We start from the raw sequence: 22,427 nt of genomic DNA on the forward strand, positions 1-22,427 counted from the left end.
CTGTGTAAACGGAGTGTGAAGAGTGTGAACTAAGTGTGGCAACCCAGACTGAACATGCCACCTGGAAGTGCCCCGGGACGCTGGGTTTACCTGTCTCTGTCCCCACATCTGCCTTGCCAGGCTCCTCTCCTCCACCAGGTGGCAGAGGCAGCCTGGAACCCAATGCTTGCCATGAGGCCAGGTAAGTTGCTGGCCAGCGGGCGGAGTATTGGAATAACTGTCTAGCTTTATAAAGACTAGTTCTGTCCAGGGAGCAAACCTTTCAGGTACTGACTCAGGACGCCCAACAGTAGCGGTGGTCAGAACACGCGTCACGGAAAACCTCCCGCCAAGAGACACAACGGACGCTGCGTCCCAAGATTGGACGGATCGTCTCACTCCGTTCTACGCCATGGAAGCCTGTTGACTCCGTGCGTTTCTGGGCAGTCATCTGTTTTCGAACTGCTGCCACACATTTTCAAAAAAGGCAGAAAGTGAAATTTTGCGTCAGACTGAATTGCCATTTGCGTTGGTGGGTAGAGTCAGGCCCATTTCTAAAAAAGAAAATAGTTCTTTTTGAGAAGAAGAAAACATTATCTCCCCAAAGAAAGGGATTTCAGGATTTCATTTCAAGAAAAGGGGGGGCGGGGAAACAAGAAGCACAAAGGTTTTTATTTTTTATCTTTGGGATTTTGGAATGCTGGGCTCCATCAAAATGGAATCGCACGACCTTTCTGAATGGAATTCGTACTATAATGAACCCACAGAGGTAGGTCAAGTATTTCTGGAGGAGGTGTGTTGTTTTTATTTATTTTATTTATATTTATATACCACTCTTTGTTCTGGGGCCCCAGGGCAGTGAACAACAAATTAAAAACAAAACAACTATAAAATCTAATTTAAAATACACTAAAAATCAACAAGGCAGCTACAACTGACTCAAAGGAAACCAAAAGAGAGATCAGGATTTAAATCAAAAGTAAAGGGAACCAAAAGAGAGATCAAGGATTTACATACAAAGGACAGTCTTCAACCGGTCTCTTCTAAAATATTGGGAGGGCGGGAGCCATGTGGATTAGGAGGAACTGGGATGAAAGAAGTGGCACCAGTTGGGTTGAAATGCTTCGTTTCTATCTGGGAGTGCGTGTGCGTGCATGTAAAATCATGTTAGTGGTGCGACTCATCTGTGATCCCTCTTGGGGTGGGGGTGCTAGTAATCCTGCTTCCAGAGTGTCGCAGCTCTATGAGGGGGAGAGTTGCAGCCACACAGGGCCAGTGAAAGTAAGCAACTCTACCTGGAGACAGCGTAAAATGGAAGGGATGGGGGAAAGGTGCCGTTTCCTGCCAGCAGAGCTCTTAAGTCTCACTGACTTCAGTAACATTTAAGAACCTACAAAGGGCCTTCCTGAGGTGGCAAAGGCCCGCTGCTTCCAGGAGAGGTCAGCCGGATGCCCCAGGAAGCTCAGAAGACGATACAGCCTGCTCTGGTTGTCTGTCCCCGGTATTTGGAATTCAACAGTATACTGCCTCCGGGTGTGGAGATCCCATTCGGCTATCTTTGGATAGCAGTCCATGACATAGCTACCCTCCGCAAATAAGTCTCGTTGCTTTTATTCCTTATTATTGCATTTTCTGTATTGTAAAGAAAATTATGACATAGTTGTGCATCAGGATCCACATAATGTTGAAACTTTGCATTCTGACACACTGGAGACAAAGTTTGGCTTTCCAATAACTTGTCGTCATATTGTTGACCTCAAGGGCACGTAATGTGCCATGTTTTGGTCATGCTAGTCAAGTCTGCTATCCTAGAAAGGCAGTTTTCTGACGATGCTGGTGCTACTTCTCTGTCTTTTCAGTTATTAATTAGAGCTTTGCTGCTGTTAGAAACTTTATGGTTATTTTGACTTGAATTCCGTCTCCCAACAACCTTTGTAGCTCTATAACCTAACATTGTAACCCAAGAAGTGCTGGCATGGAATAGACCATGCATATTGTGCAGTACCCATTTCTAAAATGGTCCCATAAGCAGGCACTGCATAATGAGGCCCCATCCTGGCCAAGGGATGAGATACACGGCCCTTATCCATGGGTCTGGCTGGGCAGGTCCAGGCTTTACAATCTGGACACAGCAGCAGAAGATATACACATACACCTGTCAACATGGGATTTTGTATGAAGGCAGACAGCTGCCTCCTGTTGGGTATTTAGGTCCATCCTGGGAGGAAACAATAGGTGCCTCTTGCTAGGACATTCGCCATGTTCTGAACTGAGTGAGACAGGGCCCATCTTTGGGCACATGTGGGCACATTGCCTTCTGAATGTCCCTTTTGCGATCAAAAACGTGTCAGATACATGCCAGCATACATGAGGGAGGCCTCAGCCCTTTTATGTTTCTCTCAGCAAGGAGCTGTTGCCCAGGGTCGCCCCTCTGCATCCGTCCTCGGTGATAACTCTCCTGCCTGTAAATCACCCGTGCACAAGTCTCTAAAGACTACTGAGAAAAGACAGGAGAGGAATTATGAATCGCATAGAGAGAACAGGCAGGCAGTCCAAAGAGAAAAGGGAGACGGACATTTCTGTCTGTTCTCTCTATGCGATTCATAATTCCTCTCCTGTCTTTTCTCAGTCGTCTTTAGGGATTTGTATTGTTCAAAGATTGGAGGCAGGTGCAGGACTGACAAAAGGACACACATCTCACCTACCTGTGGGAGTTGCTGCCATAGGAGGTTATGATGCCCTCTAGCTTAAATGGCTTTTAAAAGAGCTAGACAAATTCATGGAGGTGAGACAGATCAATGGTGGGAACCACAATGATAGCTGAATGGAACCCTTGTGTACAGGAGCAGTCTATCTCTGAAAACAGGACACTGGTTTAAAAACAACAACAACAAGGAAAAGCCATCATTATTATGCTGTCCCTTTAGGAGTTCCCCAGAGGCATGAACCAAATACTGGGCAAGATGGATTTTTAGTCTGAACCCAGCAAGGAGATTCTTATGTTTGATGCCAGCTTAGAGTACCAAGTAGGGAATGTAAAATATATTTCCTTGGGCAAAGTTGTCTCATTATTTATTATTAATTATTATTATTACTACTACTACTGTGGAGGAGCTAGCATGATGCACTATTGTTATTTATTGATATAGCACCATCTACGTACGGGGAAGCAACATGCCTTGAGAGCAGGAGGCTGTTGGTTCAAATCCCCGCTTGTGTGTCTCCCAGAATATGAGAAACTCCTATATGGGCAGCAGGATGGTGCTGAAAGGCATCATCTCGTACTGCATGGAAGATGGCCATGGTGAGCCCCTCCTGTATTCTACTAAGAAAACCACTGGGCTTTGTGGTCGCCAGGAGTCAACACTGACTGGACAGCACAATCTTTCCTTTATGCACATGGGGCTCTAGAAGAAATGAGAGGACAGGTCCCTGCCCTGAGTAGTTTACAAGGTAGGCACCAGCACCAGGGAGACACATGAGAAAGGAAAGGGGGGATGGCAGCGGCAGGAGTAAGCAGGGCCAGGAGATGAGAGTGTTTCAGTTACGTGTACTTCAGCTGAGTTACAGGAGGAAATTGACCACCTAGGCTGCCCTGAGCTCTGCGCCAAGGCCAGAATGAAAGTGTCACCCTGAAAGTCGCTTTGATACGGAAGGGTGGCTTATACATTTACAAAGTAAGTTGACAAGTATAGAGCAATAAATGAATAAAATATACATCACAACATCAGCAACAAACTGCAAGCACAAGAGCACAAAAACAACAGCAAAGTCACTTTGTTAAAGTGGGAGTAGCAGCAAACCCACGACATACACAGAAACAGCAGCAAGTGAAAGGCGGCCAAAGTACCGCACTTCCAAATAAACCATCTACATATTCACTCTTTACTCTTATTCATTTTTTACGGAAATGGTGCTCTATAGTAGGATGGATGCTGGGGGCGGGGGGGGGCAGTAATTTTGGGCTCTGATACCGAGTCAGACTTAGGGCAATCCCTTGGCAGGCAGTCACAGGAGGCAGACAGGATCTGGTTTGCCCGAGCGCATCCATCCGTGGGTCACTTGTCACTTGATCATTCTCTTTCACTTCTTTATAGATTTCTGTACTGCTTTCTCAGGGCATGGGTGGTTAACCAACACACCGACAACCACAACTGTAATCATATTTATCATTTGGAAAGAGCTTCAGCAAGTACCAGGCACTGTAGATTTACTTGAAAAAAGAATCAAGCCTGCCCGTAGGCTTGCAGTCTAATGAAGGATAAACTGATAAGGAAAAGGGAAACCACAGCACAATTTAAAACACAAAACCAACACCTTTACCATGAAGCCTTCCTCACAACTGCTTAGTCCCCATCCTCTATTAGAAATAGGGACCCTGTAATGAAATAAAAATGCAAGTTCTTCATCTGTTTACACCTGCTTCCTTCCATTTCCCAGGCTTCCTCCTGTTTCCTCTCTTGGATCATTTTCAAGATTGTAAACCTCTTACTCCTCTACTTTTCCTTGTTAAGCAGCAAACATGCACATTTTAAAAGCAACTTGCAAGTCCAACTCTCCACTAAATGCAACAGCAGCCCCCATCCAGCACCGCGGGAGTTTCCTCTGAAGTGGTCCTCTGCAGTGCTTGATGCTAGCAGTTGTCAAAGGACTTACAGTATATTATATTATTGATAACATATTATTTTAGCAGAATAATATGGCAGAAAGGGCTCCTTCCTGCCCGTTCTGCACTATAAAACTCCCAGCCAGCCATGCAGTACAGCCTGGGCTGGATCATGCCACCATCATGCCCAGTTGTGCCTTCAGACATTCTTCAGATCCAAAACCCCAGGGCAGGCATTCATCTACCCTCACAAGGCCAAACTGGTAGCTGCTAGTTTCCTGCCAGATCCTACAACTGTAAGCTTGCTGCAGTTGCTTAACATTAAAATGGGAACATTACAATAACCACTAGAAGTTGTTAAAAGGTGTTGAAATCCCAACTAGAAGACCAAGCAGCCTTTGTGGGGGGGGGGCACTAATCTGACTACTTTAGTGAGATGGGCACACAGAAGGGTCTTTTAAAATTTGTATGTAGGCAGGCAGGGATTCTCCAGCTTGGATCCCAGATGGCCTGCAGCCATTGTGGCCAGGGATGATCAGAGGCCGTCCCAACAACCTCTCAGGTCCCAGGTTTGGGAACCCGTATGTTAAGGCTTTTAGGCACAATAAATGGAGCCTCCTGGTCATAAGCAGTTCCCAGGAGCAAAGTGCAGGAGATGCCTCTCTCCATCAGAAGCAGGGCACAGGTCTCCCCAGGACATCTGGGGGCTTTTTCTGTTGACAACTTTGTCCCAGACTCCCATCACGTCAAATTTTGGAGAGAATGGTTTTCCAATTTTCTCATCTGCTTTTTTATTTTTATTTTTTCTTTTGAATGTGACTTTTGAAAAAATCCAATTTAAAAATGTACTTTAAAATAACATATTTGTAGAGTATGCTTATGGCAGGACCACAAGTACAAAAGGTTCCTCTGAAAAAAGAATCAGGTTAACTTTTACAGCAGAATTAAGCAGAGTTGAGCACAACAGTTCCAACAAAACTGAAAAACCAGTGGCCAGAAAATTGGGGTCAACCAGGAATTACATCACTGACATGAATGGCCCCTATCCCAGAACAGTGTAGATAAGTACATGAATGCCAACACCCCAACTTCTCTGCCTCCTTCCTCCAAGACTAGGGTTCTCAGATGTTGGACTACAACTCCCATAATCTCCAACCACAATGGCCTTTGATGGGAGTTACAGTCCAGCAACATCTGGAGAACCAAGTTTGAGAATCCCCGAGGCAGATAATTCTTTTAGATCTCAACATCTAGATTAGACACCCAACTTTTCCCCAAAGCTGCAGCTAGCCAGGAAATCTGTTAATATGTCTTTATCTATGCTGAAATTTTAATCCAGATTATCAAAAAGTGTGGAGTCCTCACATAATTCAATGCATCTTAAAGAGGAAGTGGGTGGGGGGGTCACATCTGGGCAGATGTTTAACCTGATTATTTTTTCAACAGTGGAGATAAAAATAATTTGTTTGGAGTCACATTATACAGTGATGAGTTTTTGACTCACTCTTGATTTGGTTAACTCCATTCAGGCATCAATCCATCTGGAACTGCTTCATTTAAATGGTTAATTTGTATTGATTACAAAAAGAAAAAGGGCAAAGGTGGTATTTTTTATTTGGTCAATTTCTGTTGCTTTTGGAACAGGCAAGCTCTATGTTAAAATAAGGGCTGCTTGCTTAATTAAGCAATATTTAGTTGATCTGTCTTGTCTGATTAATCAAACAATGAAATCAAAATAAATGTGCCTCCTACAAAGATCTTAATATAGGCGCCTTTTTAAGAGAAGAAAAGAGGAGGAAAAGAGAAATGGCATAGCACCAAGAAACAAGAAGAGAAGCACCCCAAAGATGCCGTGTGAGTCATAGGCGAAAGGTTTCATCATTGAATAATGAACTGTCATACTCACACAGCACCTTTGGAATACCTCCCTCCCACCCCAATTTTTTCTGAACTTTTAAAGAGACCAATCTTAAGACATGTCTTCTTGGGAATAGGTTTATCTTTGTTCAGTGGGGCTTTGTTCAGTGGGGACTTTACCAGCAGTCGGGAGCCTCAGACACATGGGTTCCCAATCCTCCGCTTACACATGACAATTCCCTGCCGTCTACTTCGGTTTGAGGCAAACCACTGTTTGCTGTTTTATCCAAACTGGCAAACAATGGGTTGCACTTGCCCTGCAAATCAGACTGGGCTGGATCATGCAAGTTTTATCCTGACTCTATAAAAAGACAGGCACACGAAAGAAAGACCACCTTGAGTATGCGATTTCTCCTTCCCTGACCAAGTAGCACACTACAGGCAAAACAGCCTCCAGAATCAAACTGGTATGCTCTGGATCTGCTGCGTCAGAGAGGCATTCAGCCCTCACCAAGTAATGTGGCTCCATTATAACCAATGGGAGGTTTGTGGTTGATTTCTGTAGGAGCAGGGCAGCAGCTCAAACCCAATTTTGTGATCTAACCCGATTTCAGCTTGCAGTCCTACAAACAACAAACAGCTTGAATTGAGATTGTGGGTCATTACAGCAGTTTAGGAGCCCCACTCCCGCTGGCTGATGTATTTTATTATATAGCCGGACATTTTACAATTGGGCCATGTAAAAGGTATGGGTTAATAAGTAACCTTGACTTGCTGTCGGTGTGCCTCGAAATCAACCGTTTTGTTCATTCTAGCTGGTGAAGAGTTCTGTATCCAAGCTTGCATACAGTTTCACTTCCCCAAACCCTCTGCCCTGCCCATTAAAATATCTCTTAAGCTGTTATCTTCTTTGAGGTCTGGAATCTGGCAGGGCTCTAAAGACCCACCACTCCAACCGCACTGCTGTCTTTACTTTGCACAGAGCCCCTTAGAAGATCACAGGAAGCTCCCTTATCCTGAGTCAGACTATTTGTTTGTCTAGATCAGTACTGTCTGCACTGACTGGCAGCCGCCCTCCAGGCTTTCAAACTGCGGCCTTCCCCAGCCCTGGAGATGCTAGGAACTGAACCTCGGCTGTCACAAAGTAGCTGCTCTTCCGCTGAGCTGTGGCCCTGTAGGGACGGATGCAGAGGAAGACAATTCAGGAGTCAGGGGCAGTGGGAAAAATTGACGTGCCCTGCCTTTTCCAGGTTAAGGGGGTCCACTGACAGAGCCTCATCCAAGTGCCCCCCCCCCAAATTATGGAGCTGGCATTGATCGCCAGGGAAGTAAGGGAGATCCATGTGAAGGCCAATATTTAGGGGAAAGAGACAGCCCTAGCGGTCGGCACAAAAGGACAGCGAATGATATTGGTTCCCGCAGGCTTCACGATATCTCCAAACTGGGGAGGGCTGGCTAGGTTTACGTGCCGGAACACCTGTGTTATGAAAGGGAGGGCAGTCCACACACCTAGTGTGACGAAGCCTTGCGCACATGAAACGCACACAGCCCGAGATACTTGTCTGTTTAATGGGCGGATCCAGAACATGACAAGAGTCTTGACAAAGGTGAGAACCTGGTTCTCACAGTCATAGATGCTCTTTTTTTAAAAAGAAAGAAAGAAATTGCAGAGTGTACAAAGAAAACAGATAACCTCAATGGTGCTGGCCCCACGGAATTAAAACGTGGAACCAGTGAAGTTATATGTTTTATTAGGAACGTTTTTGGAAAATACTGAAAACAACATTTGTAATATATTAGGTGTTTGGGACAACAATACTTCTATTTATCTCTTTTCTCATATGTTCTATTTTCTTTGAGATTTACCACTCCACCTTTTGCCACAGAGTGGCCCCAAAGCAGCAAGAGTCAGTTTAAAACACACCGTAAAATGCAAGATATAAGCAGCCCAACATCACAAGTAGACATTTAAAACACAGAGGAAATCTATCTATCTAGTCATGGCTGCAAGCCAAGGCCTGAGTCATGGCACCCCTTAGACTTTCTCACAGTTCGGGGAAGTTGGGGGAGTGTGCAAATTATTTATAGGTGTTTGGGACAGGAAGGATCACTGTTGGTGATACAAAGGTACTTCTATAGCAGGCAGAAAGCTGAGCTGCAGTATATAAGAAAGTCAGGGTGCCAACTTTTTAAAATTAGCCCTGCTCGAGTGCCTCTAACAGCAACATGAACCACAGAAACTCAGGAGGTGAAGCTTTCCTGGGCAGGGGAAAGCTTTGCCTGCTGCATTTCTGTGTGCTAGACTTCAAAGGCACCAGAACAGGGCCAATTTTAAAAAAAGCTGGCAACCCGACATCCCGGTCCTTCCTCCTGAGGCTGGTAGAAAAGAAAAACTGACTGCAAGCCCACATAGAGTCGGCGTCTATGGCCATTTTAAAGACAGAAACCCCTTTCTCTCTCCTCCTTCCTGCGGCCCAGTCCATCATTTCACCCAGCCTCCAAGCTTTCAGAATTGGCCCAAGCTTCCCCAAGCAGGAAAATCAACTTAATTTTAGCACCTTCTGTGGTCTTCCTGGAATGGAGCAAACAGAAACCTACTGAGCAGGATGTACAGTTTGTCCAAGGACCAAGGGGTGTCCTTCAGAGGAAGGTGACAACAGGATACAGCTGATTGGGTGGTGGGGGGAGAATTTGAGGCTCAACCAAGTGCATCAGAGAAAGGCAAAATCTGACTTACTAGCAGGGCTTATCTTTGACCCAGGTTTCAAACAGCTCCAGACCAGAACCTGTTTTGGTCAAAGGCAGGACTAGAGGGAGGGGGAAATGCCCCTCCAGACAAGGAGCCCAGGCAGTTCCCCATGACAGAATAATAAGACAGACATTAAAATAAGGTTGCAGTGCTTGAAAGTTCACAGCATCAGAATCAATAGAGCTAAATAAAGATAAAATACAGATGGGAGCTATAATGTGAAAACATGCCTTGATTTCTCTTTCAGAAATCCCAACCACTGCCACCAATGATAAATAGGAACATAGGAAGATGCCATACACTGAGTCAGACCATAGGTCCATCTAGCTCAGTATTGTCTACACCGACTGGAAGCGGCTTCTCCAAGGTTGCAGGCAGAAATCTCTCTCAGCCCTATAGGAACATAGGAAGCTGCCATATACTGAGTCAGACCATTGGTCTATCTAGCTCAGTATTGTCTTCACAGACCGGCAGCAGCTTCTCCAAGGTTGCAGGCAGGTTATCTTGCAGGCTATCTTGGAGATGCTGCCAGGGAAGGAACTTGGAACCTTGGAAACTTCTGCTCTTCCTAGAGCAGCTCCATCCCCTGAGGGGAATATTTTACAATGCTCACACATCAAGTCTCCCATTCATATGCAACCAGGGTGGACCCTGCTTAGCTAAGGGGACAAGTCATGCTTGCTTCCACACAACCAGCTCTCCTCTGCAGTTTTTAAAATACTTTGATGTATTTCTACTTTGACCCTTCTATGCTCCCCTACACACACACACACACACACACACACTTTATTTATTTATTTACTTATTTACTTACTTACTTACTTATTTCTGGTGCAAACATGGCTAAACTCCAGTCTGGAGATATTATATAATAATGATAATGATACATACATACCCATCAATTTATGCTTTGTGACATTACAAAAGAGAGAGAGAGAGAGAGAGAGACAGAGAGAGAGAGAAAGAGAGGCAGGTCCCTGCCATGAGGAGTTTACAGCCTAGATTTGAACAGTGCAGGGAATGGCAAAGATAGGGAAGGATGGGGAGGGGAGGAAGGAAATGTAGCAAGAGATCACTAGGAACGAATGCAGCCACTTGTATCTAGGCCAGTTGAGGGATAAGTTGAGAAGAGTAAAGGCCAACCCTGATGAGATCTCCCAATGTATTCTGGGGGAGCAAGTGGATTGGGCATTGCAGGAGGGGGGTGAACTCTCTTCCCAGTGCTGCCCCTGCATCCCTGCTATTAGGCACGGGAGAGCAGAGAGCGAGAAAAGCCCGGCCAATATAGATACCTGGACATTTCCCCTCTGCTGGCTGGGGCGGAGGGGAGCAACTTGAAATCAGAAAAATGGTGCAGGGAGAAAGGGTTTCCTTTGGCCCCAGTTCATAAGAGAGGAGAGCTGGTCTTGTGGCAGTAAGCATGACTTGTCCCCTTAGCTAAGCAGGGTCCACCCTGGTTGCATATGGATGGGAGACTTGATGTGTGAGCACAGTAAGAGATTCCCCTCAGGGGATGGAGCCGCTCTGGGAAGAGCAGAAAAAGGTTCCAAGTTCCCTCCCTGGCAGCATCTCCAAGAGAGGTCTGAGAGAGACTCCTGCCTGCAACCTGGGAGAAGCCGCTGCCAGTCTATGAAGACAATACTGAGCTAGATAGACCAATGGTCTGACTCCATATATGGCAGCTTCCTATGTCCCTGTGTTCCTCTTCCCCATGGCTGCCTCTAAGAAAAAGAGGCTGGGAGGTCATATCCAGTTTGGCCCATAAGTGTGCTATCTGTGCACACTTACCTGGGTGTAACTCCCAACACTGCTGCAAATTAGACCTCCCATTCCCAAGAACTGTTCTACAGAAGGTGAGGTCAAAGGCTTTGCAGGGAAAGTGGGGTTTGAAATTAATTAATTAACTGTGGTTGAACTTGATGGTGAATACAGCACCAGGATTTATATGCCCCCTGATATGTGTATCCCTAGACGGTGTACATAATTTAAAATGCAAGTACAATACAGGATAAAATGATTAAAACCATTAAAAAAAAACCTCAAGAAGTAGTTTAAAATGAATTCAATAACTAAACGCCTGAGAAAACAGGTGTGTCTTTTTAAAAAGCAGCCAGAAAATGGAGCAGCTCTTATTTTGACAGGGGCAGCCACAGAGAAGGCCTGATCCTGGTCCCGATTCATGACCAAGGAGGCACTCTCTTCAATATCTTAAATAACTAGGGTGGCATTCCAGATTGGTTACTCCAGAATAAAAGGGCAGGGTGCTGCAGGCCACTTGATGCTGATTTCCCTAGCTTTTAACACCAGGGAAGCAGCTGCCCCTCTGAAAAGGTCAGGAGAAAGAGACTGGATTTCCCCCGCTCGCGAGGGGGATTCCAGATGAACAAATCACCCAGGTGAATATGCCCACTTCACCCCTAAGTGTATAATCTAGGGGGAGGGAGGAAAAAACCCTCAGTCTTTCCCAATCGGGATTGTCAATACGGTAGGCAATTAGAGTGTGTAAAGTGGCAACTGGTTGAAAATGGTTGTCCAAATTATGACAGCCTAACATGCAGAAATAAAGCGGGCCACATTTCCCCCCATCACTTCAGCCAGGAAAAGGTTCACCCGCATAACTTCTGAGTGTCACGGTGCATTTGAAAGCACAGGAGCAGGGCCAGTAGAAAAATACGGCATTCTCCAGAAGCTTTTGGCTGAGCCCCCAAGCCCCTACCCCTTGCCAGGGCTCTCCATCACTAAGGTTGCCATCTTCAAGCTTCCCAAAGCTGGTGGCCTTATTTGCATAGTATGCAAATTATGCAGTAACTAATTTGCATTTATTTCTTTATTTATTCGACCGATTTGTATACTTTCCCCTCCTTCTCTGCCCTCCCATGTGATCAGATCCAGAGTAAAATCCGGGCCATCTGGGCAGCGCATTTGAAATCTGTGTAAATCCGGGTGGAATTTAGCAGCCGGGTAGAGGAGCAAAAATCTGGGGGCTACCCTACATTCCAGGGGACATGGCAACCCTATCCTTCACCCCTTGTAAACCTTACCTCTCTGTCTTCCTGACTCATCTTCCTGCCTCCCAACCCACTCTCCAGTCCAAAGGACTAGCTGCATGTAATGTGCAAACACATAGAAAAGAGCCCCGACACAGGGTGTGTGTGGTGTGTGTGTATATGTGTAAAGAAAAACAGCTTGGAAGGATTTTGAGCAGAAGAGAGGCAGGGGTCCTTAGCTGAACGTATGAGTCAACTGTTGGCCAGTGCAGCTGAGTATTGGCTCTACCGAATGGCAGTGGCACTCCAGGATTTCAGATTTAGGGGCCTTTCCCAGCCCTCTCTGGAGCTGCCCGGAACAGAACCTGAGTGAACCTGAGTGTGCACTTGGTGCGGTGGGAGCTTTCTTAACTGGGACTATGTTGGGTGGGGGAGAGAGTTAAAGTCCCCCCCCCCATTACCAATCCACACAGCTGCTATTAACCCTGCCAACAGAGCAAAGAGGCACCTTTTCAGAGCGGTGATTCTTTATTTATTGGGGGAGAGCAACTGGCCCTATCCATCCCCAGCACAGCAACCCTCCAGTGGCTGTTGCTGGTGTCTGTCTTATATTTCTTTATTAGATTGTGAGCCCTTTGGGGACAGGGAGCCATTCTCTCTCTCTCTCTCTCTCTCTCTCTCTCTCTCTCTGTAAACCACTTCGGAAACTTTTGTTGAAAAGCGGTATATAGATTTTCATCGTGTTCATATTTAGTTCCCCAAAACTAAGCACATTAGGGCCAAGGACATAACGTGTCATTTTTGGTGAGATAATGCCAGTGTTGGACTAGTATCCAGTCCACAGATCTTCACGTGGAGCACAGGAGGTTCCTCTCAGCCATGTGTGGGAATCTCCATATGCTCACTAGTGGTACAGACTATTTATTTATTTATCACATTTCTATGCCGCCCCATCCAAAGGCCTGGCTGCTGGTGCACAGCAAGTACAATGCAAAAACAAACACCATTTAAAGCAAACAGGTTAGAACAGTATAACGACACATGTAGAACAGTTCAGAGCGAGCAGGTTGTGGGGAGAACAACAAAGCCCTGCAAATTTGGAAGGGCAAGTTCGAAACGTGTGAGAAACCCTGGTGCAGTTAACTGCTCGATATGCAGAGTAATTCCTTGTCTGTGGACCCTCCAGGGCAGAGACTTCTCTTTTGCTTAAGTTACTCTGTCATGTGGCAAAGCTCCATGTTCAGGAGCTGAAGGGAACAAGATCTGTTGTGGGGAGTACAGGACTGGCTGTTGTCACTCCCAGATGGCCTTAGTTATGGGCAGGACAGTTCTATTGTGCACTTGGAGTGATTCGGATTATATTCTGTGACTGTGACTCTGCCCCATCAGGGCCTGGTAGCTATTCCAGTTTAATTAATCTGACGTTCGTAGTGTACAATCCGTGGGCAAAATTCTTAAGATGTTGCAAACAATTCTCTCTCTTCATTTGCAGAGTGGGTGGGGGTGGGAAAGACGCTTGCTCCCAATTTCCCAACAAGGGGATGGGATGTAACGTTGCTGCTGCTGTTGCTGCTGTCATGTTTCAAAGGTCTCCTTGTACACAGAGGGGTGATGGTGGTCAGAGATCCCTCTGTCCTTTTGGGAAAGGACCAAGCAAAGGCTGGTTGCCAGACCCCCACGCAAACAAGAGATGCTAATGTCCAAGGCTGCCTGTCATGGGGGGAAGGGTGAGAGGTGAGGGCCCCGGTCTGACTTGCACAACTGGAGCGTCTGCTTTGCTGTTTGGAAAGGATTTGGGGCTATCTGGGAGATGAGAGAGGCCATGGCAAAACGAAATCTCAAACTCTCTAGAGCAGCAATTAAGGCTGCAAGCCTAAAAACTCTTGCCAGGGAGGAAGCCCCGCTGCAGACAGTGAATGCATCGGATCTCTTTTGTCCCCCAACATGCAAAACCGACAATGAAAAATGCTGCATCTCCCCTATTAACGGGGATGAAAAGGATGGAGGAGCTGAGGCAGAACCTCAGATACTGAATGCACAGGAGTGGGTGGCTTTTCCAGGAAATAATTTGCCCATGAAAACGGCAGCAGAGGGGGAAAACGGGGGGGGGGGCCTAGGCTCCAAGGTAGAGAAGTCGTAGTCCTGTCAACGTTCAAGGCGCCCAGATCTCCCTAGCCCAGTGCTAGCGTGTTGTCCACTGCACCACCACACTTAGGCTCCGTCAGTGAATGCATAACCCTAGGACTGAATGTGTGGCCGGTAGGTCCTCTCACCTTTCATGTAAAAGAAAATGCAAGGCTCAGTCTAGCCGATAGGGCAGCCAGGGAACACTTGGAAGCACCCGAGGGCATCTAACCTGACACCTGGACTGGTGGAAACCCTCTGGAAGTGCCTACTGGGAGGAGGAAGCAGCAGATTGCTTGCAGGCTGGCGTGTCTGAGCCACACTTCTTTGCTGCAGTAAACGCCACCAAGTGTCCCCTGTGGAGTCACACATCTGCAAAGACACCGTGAGGTGGCAGAGAGCTGTGGCCAGCTCTCGACTTCCTCAATGTGCCCACTGCCACCTCTCTCCAAACACACTTTGCTGCAGCAAGGCCCCCCACCCCCACCCCGGCCCCCAGAGAGTGAACATGACACGTCAAATGTCAATTGACTCTCAGACTGCAGGTCACGCTGCTCCTGCACCTTTGATTAATCCCACCACCTCCTGCACGAGGAGTTTTTTTGATGGATGGCACCCAAAGGCTGCTGTCCCAACCAGGGGGAAAGGTTCCTACCAAAGCCCAAGAACATCTGACCCCTGCATTCTAGCCACATGACAAGAGAGGTTAGGAATGGCCCTGAAATAGCTCCCTTTAATCCGAGATAAGGAAGGAAGGTTCAAAAGGCATCTGCTTTCTCAGAGACAATAGGGAGCTGGCCTTGAGGGGGAGCACTAATCTTCTTCACTCATCCCAAAAGCAATTTACAATGTTTGGCCCACAACAGCCAAAACCAGAAGACACACCCGAGGTGGCGGTGGGGAGGGGGGAGGCGCCTAAAAGTGAAGAGAGGGCAGGTCAGGTGGAAGAACAGATCCATTTCTTGTTGATCCTACGATCTGGAGCCTTGCCAAAGGAATGCCAAAGGAACATAGGAAGATGCCTTACACAGGGTCAGACTATTGGTCCATTTAGCTCAGAACTGTCCACACTAACTGGTAGCAGCTCTCCAAGGTTTCAGGCAGATGCTGCTAGGGACTGAACCTGGTACCTTCTGCATGCAAAGCAAGCACTCTACCACTGAGCTACGGCCCCCTCATAGGAACCTCAGAAGCTGCCTTTGACCGAGTCAGACCCTTGGTCCATCTGGCTCAGTAGTGTCTACCCAGACTGGCAGCGGCTTCTCCAAGGTTTCAAGCAGGAGTCTCTTTCAGCCCTATCTTGGAGATGCCGCTAAGGAGGGAGCCTGGAACCTCCTGCATGTAAGAAGGTACTTCATGCATACCTTGGAACCACCTCTGCAAGGTATGCATGAGGAAATGCCACTTCTTCATGTGCACACACACACACACACACACACACACACACACACACACACACACACACGGCAATCCTTTGGTGTTCCCAGACACAAAGCTGCTGCCTGATCTCCCAACCATGGCTCTGGAAATCAGGAGTGCCCCAGCAAGGGCCCACACACTCTGCCCCTCTCCTCTCTCCTCACTTCTCACACAGTCACTCCTGCCTCCCTTTCAGTTTCAGAGCTAACTCTGCTGCTAATCATGCTAAGCCCCAACTACAGCTTGCAACTGGTTTCTAGACGTAGTCGCCAACGGTGGCTTGAGGCTAGCTGTGGCAAATGGAAACAGGCCTAATGCTGCTGGTCACAGATCGCTTCAAAATGGAAGTGGGAAAGGCATGCCCACTCAGGGGAAGAGGAAGGCAGAGCAAGGGAGAGCTCATTAGCCGAGAGAATGTTCTTCACCACGTTAAGGTAGCTTACATGATCACAAACAGCGTAGAAGTGTCCTACTTCTACACACTCCTGATTTTCTATTGTGTGTGAGCAAATTGCTAGGTAGGGCAACTTCTCCTCCTACCTTGTTAAAATGCTGGCAAGGAGAGCTGGCTGAGTGGGACGGCATCCTCCTTCCCAGCTCCGGCCTCACTCCCTGCTCCTCCTACCTAGTCATTTGCTCACACACAACTGAAAATTGGGAGTGCACACAGCTCCCAACGTTGGGTAGAAGAATGCTTGTACTACCCGGATCGTGTGGACTGCCTTCGTATCTGCCCTGAACCAATACTGTATCACTAAGGTCAGTTATCCACTGCTTCAGTCTAGAGCAGGGATTCTCAACGTTGGGTCCTCAGATGTTATTGGACTTCAGCTCCCATAATCCCCAGCCCCAATGGCCTTTGGTTGGGGATGATGGGAGCTGAAGTCCAATAACATCTGGGGACCCAACATTGAGAATCCCTGCTCTAGAGAACCATGCCACGGGTTCTGTGCACCCAGCTGGCTTTTAGGTGTGTATGTCTCAAATGGCAGCCCAACGCACTGAATGGCATGCTGCTTTTGAAACGACGAGAAATTTCAGAAGCAGTTTGATATGGTATGGGGCTCAAAGATGAGCGGTCAGAAATCCTACTGAGAGCTTGCTTCCCCTTGCTTCAAGATCCTATCTCTCACAGTTGGAGAATGACTGCATCAGCAAGAGCTTTCCAAGGATGGTGCAACAACAGAACGGGTTGCCTCCCTCACTACCCTTCACTGTAAACGTGGTGGGTGGAGTGGGTGGAAACAGGTTGCATAATAAGGAGATTAGACAAACATTTGGGTGGATTTGTGTCAGTGGATTCAGTCCACAACGCGCACAGGAAAACAAGCTGGTGCAGTCAGTGTGCCTGGCGTGGCAGTGTTAGTAGGGAGACCCCAGCCCAGTGAACTCAATGGCCGTAACAAGACACTCTTGCTCAGCTTTGCCGCCCCCCCTCCACAACATGGCAATAAAAATTCTGATCTACTCAGCAGGGTTGTTGTAAGGATTACTGAACTACTGTACACAAAGCACTCTGGACATTTTGTGAATGCTGTGTGAAATGCATCCACAAGAGTCTCTCCATCACTGGCTTTCAGGTAGAATCCCACTGCTTCCTAGAGAACCAGTCCCTTCAGTTTCTTTGGCAACAACAACATTTAATTTCATGGTTTCCCACTGCCTTCAAGGAAGCCTGGGAATTGCAGTTCTGTGCGAAGGCCACAGATAGCTTATCAGAGGCTGTTCAGACCCTTTCACCCATCCTCAGGGGATGCCACCACAACAGCTCAGCTGGTTTATATCAGTACTCATTGACTTATCACATCTATCTCAGTCTTCCCTCTAACAGGGATTCCCAGCCATTGTTCACTACAACTCCCAGAATTCCCAGCTGCAATAGCTTTTGCTTGGGGATTCTGGGAGTTGTTGTCCACAACATCTGGGAATCCCTGTTAGAGGGAACACTGATCTATCTCCTGCCCTTCTTCCATGAGCCTGGGGGAATATAAATGGGGCTCTATCCTCCCAAGAGCCCTTGCCCTGTGGGCTTCATGGCTGAGTGGGGGGTTGGATCTATGACAGGCTTCCCCAAACTGTGGCCCTCCAGATGTTACCTAACTACAATCCCCATCACCCCCAGCTACAATGCATTGTGGCTGGGATGATGGGAATTGTAGTTCAGCAACATATGGAGGGCCGCAGTTTGGGGAAGCCTGATCTATGGGTTTCCTACATCCAAAGCCAACATTCTAGCTCAGGGGTTTCCAATGATAGGAGTTTCCAACATCTGGAGATCCAAAGTGGGAAACCCATGGAAACACCCACCTGTGCTAACCACTTCAGGAATGCCTCCTATCTTAAAGAGCACTGTATTTAAATCCATGGTTGCAATGCCTTCCTGCTGAAGGCCTTCTAAGCAGACCTCCAAGAAGAGATTTTATGGCTCCGTAACTGACAGCAGCAGACTATGGGCATATGGCAAATGAGCCCTGTGGCACCAAACTGCATCGATTGCTATCACCTGTCCCTTGGCAGCAGGTCACCACTTATCAATGAGGATGATCAATAGCCTTGCCAATTAAGTGCCTATCTTACGTAAATAGCAGGCACTTCTCTGCCCTTCAGCATCTGATCCTCCCTTCGACAGTTTTGAGCAAATAAATGTTGGGTAAACAAAGTCAGCCAGAGATGGAAGTCAAGGAGAACGTGTGCTGGTTCCTGGACCACCACTGGCACCCTTTGAATGGGAGGGTGGCCTTGGTCCCTAGAAAGGACAGTGGCAAACTGAACTCTCGGAATGCTGTGTTGCTACCCCCTCTTCCACAGGAGACTGGGGGATGTATGTGGAATTGTTTTATTCTTAGTGATACTTTTAGTGAAGGGGTTCTTGGACAACACAGATGCATTTCAGAAATGCAACAGGTGCAGCTTTCCCCCTTCATTGTATCACAGTGGTGGGGGAAAGCTTCATTAGTTGATTTTTGCCTGTTGCACAAAATAAAGCCACAGACCTTCTCTCCATTACTCCCCTGTTTGTTTCCCCATGGAGCAAAAGTCCCTCTTTTGACCATCTTTCTTTCCTTCCCTTAGGTATTTCCCTCTGTGAGCACCATGGCGTCCAGCTTGGGACCTATGAACCCTATCAATTCCTACGTGACGTTGAACCCCCTCAGTTCCCCCAGTTCTATGAACCTTACTTATCCAAACAGCGGCTTGGGTAGCCCTTCTCTTGCCGGGCTGACCAATGCCACCAGTCCCATGAACCTTCCTTCAGTGGCCTCTCCTGTCAGCCCCGTATTGACTCAACTGGGAGCTCAGGCTTCCACTATCAATCCTCTGTCATCCTATCAAAATGTTGGCCAGTCAATGGCTCCACTAGGCTACTCACCTTCAAGCATCAACAGGCCCAAAGAGATCAGCAAGTCATACCGGCGCACGCTGACCCATGCCAAGCCGCCCTACTCTTACATCTCGCTCATCACCATGGCGATTCAGCAGGCCCCAAGCAAGATGCTGACCCTCAACGAGATCTACCAGTGGATCATGGACCTCTTCCCCTACTACCGTGAAAACCAGCAGCGCTGGCAGAACTCCATCCGCCACTCTCTCTCCTTCAATGACTGCTTTGTGAAGGTGGCCCGCTCCCCAGACAAGCCTGGCAAAGGCTCCTACTGGGCCCTCCACCCAAATTCAGGCAACATGTTTGAAAACGGCTGTTACCTGAGGCGCCAGAAGCGTTTCAAAATCGAGGACAAGGCCAAGAAGCCCAACTCCAAGGCTTCCAATGCCCAAGAACAACCCCCTAAGATTTCCGAGGGTCTTCAGGAAGGCCAGAGCCCCAACACGGGGTCTGAAGGGGCTGAGTCTGGCCACTCAGATACCTCCCATGGCTCCGAGGAGCAAAGAGGCTTGGTCCAGTTAGATTGCTCAGGGGCCCAGGGCTCGTCCCCCGTTTCTGAAGCTTCTCCAGCCCCGATCTCCCAGTCCATGAATAGCCACTACTATGCAACCTCCATTACCAACCTCGATCTTCCTAGCGATCTCAAAATAGACCATCAGTTCAACTTCAACCACCCTTTTTCTATCACCAATCTGATGTCCACAGAGCAGAGCCACAAAATCGACTACAAGTATGACCAGACAATGGCATTCAGTGGCTACAGCTCCCCACATTCATTGGAAAGCAAGCACACCTACGAAACACCCACCTCACTCACCGAGTCCAGCCAATACTTGCAGAGCCTGTACAGCGGCCGCTCCTTGCTCAATGCCTCGTAAGGTTGCTGCCCTGTTATCACGAGAAAAAGGAGGAGGTCAGAGAAAGAAGAGACTCTGCCTCGTTCCACAATCACCCGCAAGACCATCAACGAGATGTTCCTTCCCATTGCCAACCAATTGCATCATGGCCAGTGGAAAGGAGTCAGAAGCCAGAGTCTGCTAGACCTTGATGAACCACACACTTTCCAGACCTCAAGACCGATGTTGCCTCATAGTGGTCAATAACTCCTTTGGAGGCCTTCCATTCCAATATATTCACTTGCCCGTAGTGACCAGGGAGCAGCAAGAGAGAACAATTCCACACTTTGCTGCATCAACCAATGGCCAGTTGGGCAGGAATGGCCACAGATTCATCTTCACTTCAGCACAGTTGTACTGTTGTCAACAGGGGTTCCCATGCTTCAAACTCTGTCATCTCAAAATGCTGGACCACACTCTGAACTCTACATTTACTAAAGATGAGGCTTGATATCCAGGAGTGGAGCTTTGATGAATGTCTGTATATTACTCAAAGGGACATAGGAAAGGAAATTCCATAATGTGGAGCAAGCTGGGGACCATTCATCAGCCTAGAACATTTGACTTTGCAGTCTCAACAAAGATGTTACAGTCAGTGGTTGAACTCTGGTCTTGGGGTACTCAAACCTACCTATTTAGGTCAGAATTGTACTTGGTGGGTCTCTATTGTTACACACACACAAAGGGGTTTGGTTACACCAAAGACAATTTAGGCCTCCACCAGAAGAGGAGCAAGGAGAATATATTTCAGATTTTTTTTTAAAGTGCCTTTATATTTAAATATTTGTGTTTTCTGTTGGGAAAAAGGGTAAAAAGTTGATTTAATATATCATTATTTAGCGACAATACAGGGGGGTGTCTTTCTTTCAAGTCTCTCTCTCTCACTCTCTCTCTGTATTCATGATAATTAAAAACAAAATAATATTCAATGGGTTTTTTTTCTCCTGGCAGGAGTGTTTAAATCTGACCTGGGGCATCATCTAAGATGACTTCTAGTCCCTAACATCCAGGACATAAAGATACTTATTTATTTGAATATATTAAACTGCCTTTCACCAAGTCACACCTTGGTCTGTCTAGCTCTGTATTGTTTACACAGACTGGCAGCAGCTCAGATCCCAAATAGGCGTCTTTCCCAGGCTGACTTGAAGATACCAGGGACCAAAACGGAGGCTTTCTGCATCCAAAGCAAGATGCTCTTCCTCTAAGCTGAAGCTATTTCTCCAAAGCAGACACACACACACTTGCCCTGAACTGAGTCAGATAATCGGTCCATCCAGTTCAGAACTGTCTATGCAGCCTGGCTCTCCAGGGTTTCATCTGGGGGTTGTTTCCTATCCCAATCTAGAAATAAGACAGAGTTGAATCCATTCAGAGGAACCCTCCACTATTTATAATCCTCTACATCTTTGAGGGTTCAGGATGGTTCTCAGCCTTGGGTCCCCAAATGGAGCTGGACTGCACCTCACACTAACCTTTGGCTATTGTGGCTTGGGCCAAATTTTTATTTATTTATTTATAAAGGTAAATTTGTAAAGGTAAATTGTGCTGTCAAGTTGGTGTCGACTCCTGGCGCCCACAGAGCCCTGTGGTTGTCTTTGGTAGAATACAGGAGGGGTTGACCATTGCCTCCTCCCGCGCAGTGTGAGACGATGCCTTTCAGCATCTTCCTGTATCGCTGCTGCCTGATATAGGTATTTCCCATAGTCTGGGCCTGGGAACATACCAGCGGGGATTCGAACTGGCAACCTCTGGCTTGCTAGTCAAGTCATTTCCCCACTGCGCCTTTTGAACATAGACCCAAACCTTCGTCACTGGGCAGTTAACAATAACATAAAACAAGTTTTTTAAAAAAACAAAGACAAAACTTAAAACAATTTAAACAATGTAAAAGTCAAACACAAATTAAAACCTAAACATTTAAAAAGCTGGAAAAGCTTGGGTGAAGAGCGGGGTTTTCAAATGCAGTTCAGACCCACATCAGCTGGGGACCCAAAGTCGAGACCTCCTGCCACAGAACAGAAACATGTTCAGCCACCTTAGAAACCGACTGAAATCTCGTTGCCTTTCGTTCCTCAGCCTGCCAATAGGCGAAGGTTTGCATCTCCTTACCTTCTCTCCTTCACTGGTCACTGCCCTCTTCCACATGGGCCTGAAGGCCTGCAAAGAGAGACCATTGCTGCAGAGTGGAAATCGCCACGTGGCCATGTGAAGACCCCTCGCCACAAAGGCTGGATGCTGCTGCACCACAGGCGGCCAATGCAAATGGGATGACTAATGCTCTGAGCCAACCCATGCCTTATGGAGGGGAGACACTAGTTAGGGCTGACTTGTGTCTGGTGGGGGCTGTTGCTTCTGCAGCTGGCCACTCATGCCATTAACTTGGAGGGGATCCGGCCTTTGTGGTTGCCTAGCAACCACTGCCCAC

At 47.3% G+C, this 22,427-nt stretch overlaps 1 protein-coding gene and 1 long non-coding RNA gene across 3 annotated transcripts; one reads left to right on the top strand and one right to left on the bottom strand.

Annotated features, from left to right (window-relative positions):
- The first annotated feature begins 271 nt into the window (after positions 1-271).
- On the top strand, positions 272-21,062 carry FOXA3 (forkhead box A3). Its single transcript, XM_053266757.1, has 2 exons — positions 272-748; positions 18,794-21,062. The coding sequence occupies exons 1-2, from the start codon at positions 677-679 to the stop codon at positions 19,979-19,981; spliced, it is 1,260 nt and encodes a 419-aa protein (XP_053122732.1). The 5' UTR covers positions 272-676; the 3' UTR covers positions 19,982-21,062.
- LOC128332465 (uncharacterized) lies at positions 798-22,427 on the bottom strand. 2 transcript variants are annotated; one of them, XR_008310660.1, is made up of 4 exons: positions 22,112-22,427; positions 19,921-19,991; positions 2,685-2,849; positions 798-1,611 (listed from the first exon to the last, which is right to left on the bottom strand). It is a non-coding gene; the product is annotated as an uncharacterized LOC128332465 (long non-coding RNA). The 2 variants fall into 2 exon arrangements; XR_008310659.1 differs by lacking the exon at positions 19,921-19,991.

The sequence above is a fragment of the Hemicordylus capensis genome, chromosome 7 (assembly GCF_027244095.1).
Source record: "Hemicordylus capensis ecotype Gifberg chromosome 7, rHemCap1.1.pri, whole genome shotgun sequence".
Classification (NCBI taxonomy): Eukaryota; Metazoa; Chordata; class Lepidosauria; order Squamata; family Cordylidae; genus Hemicordylus; species Hemicordylus capensis.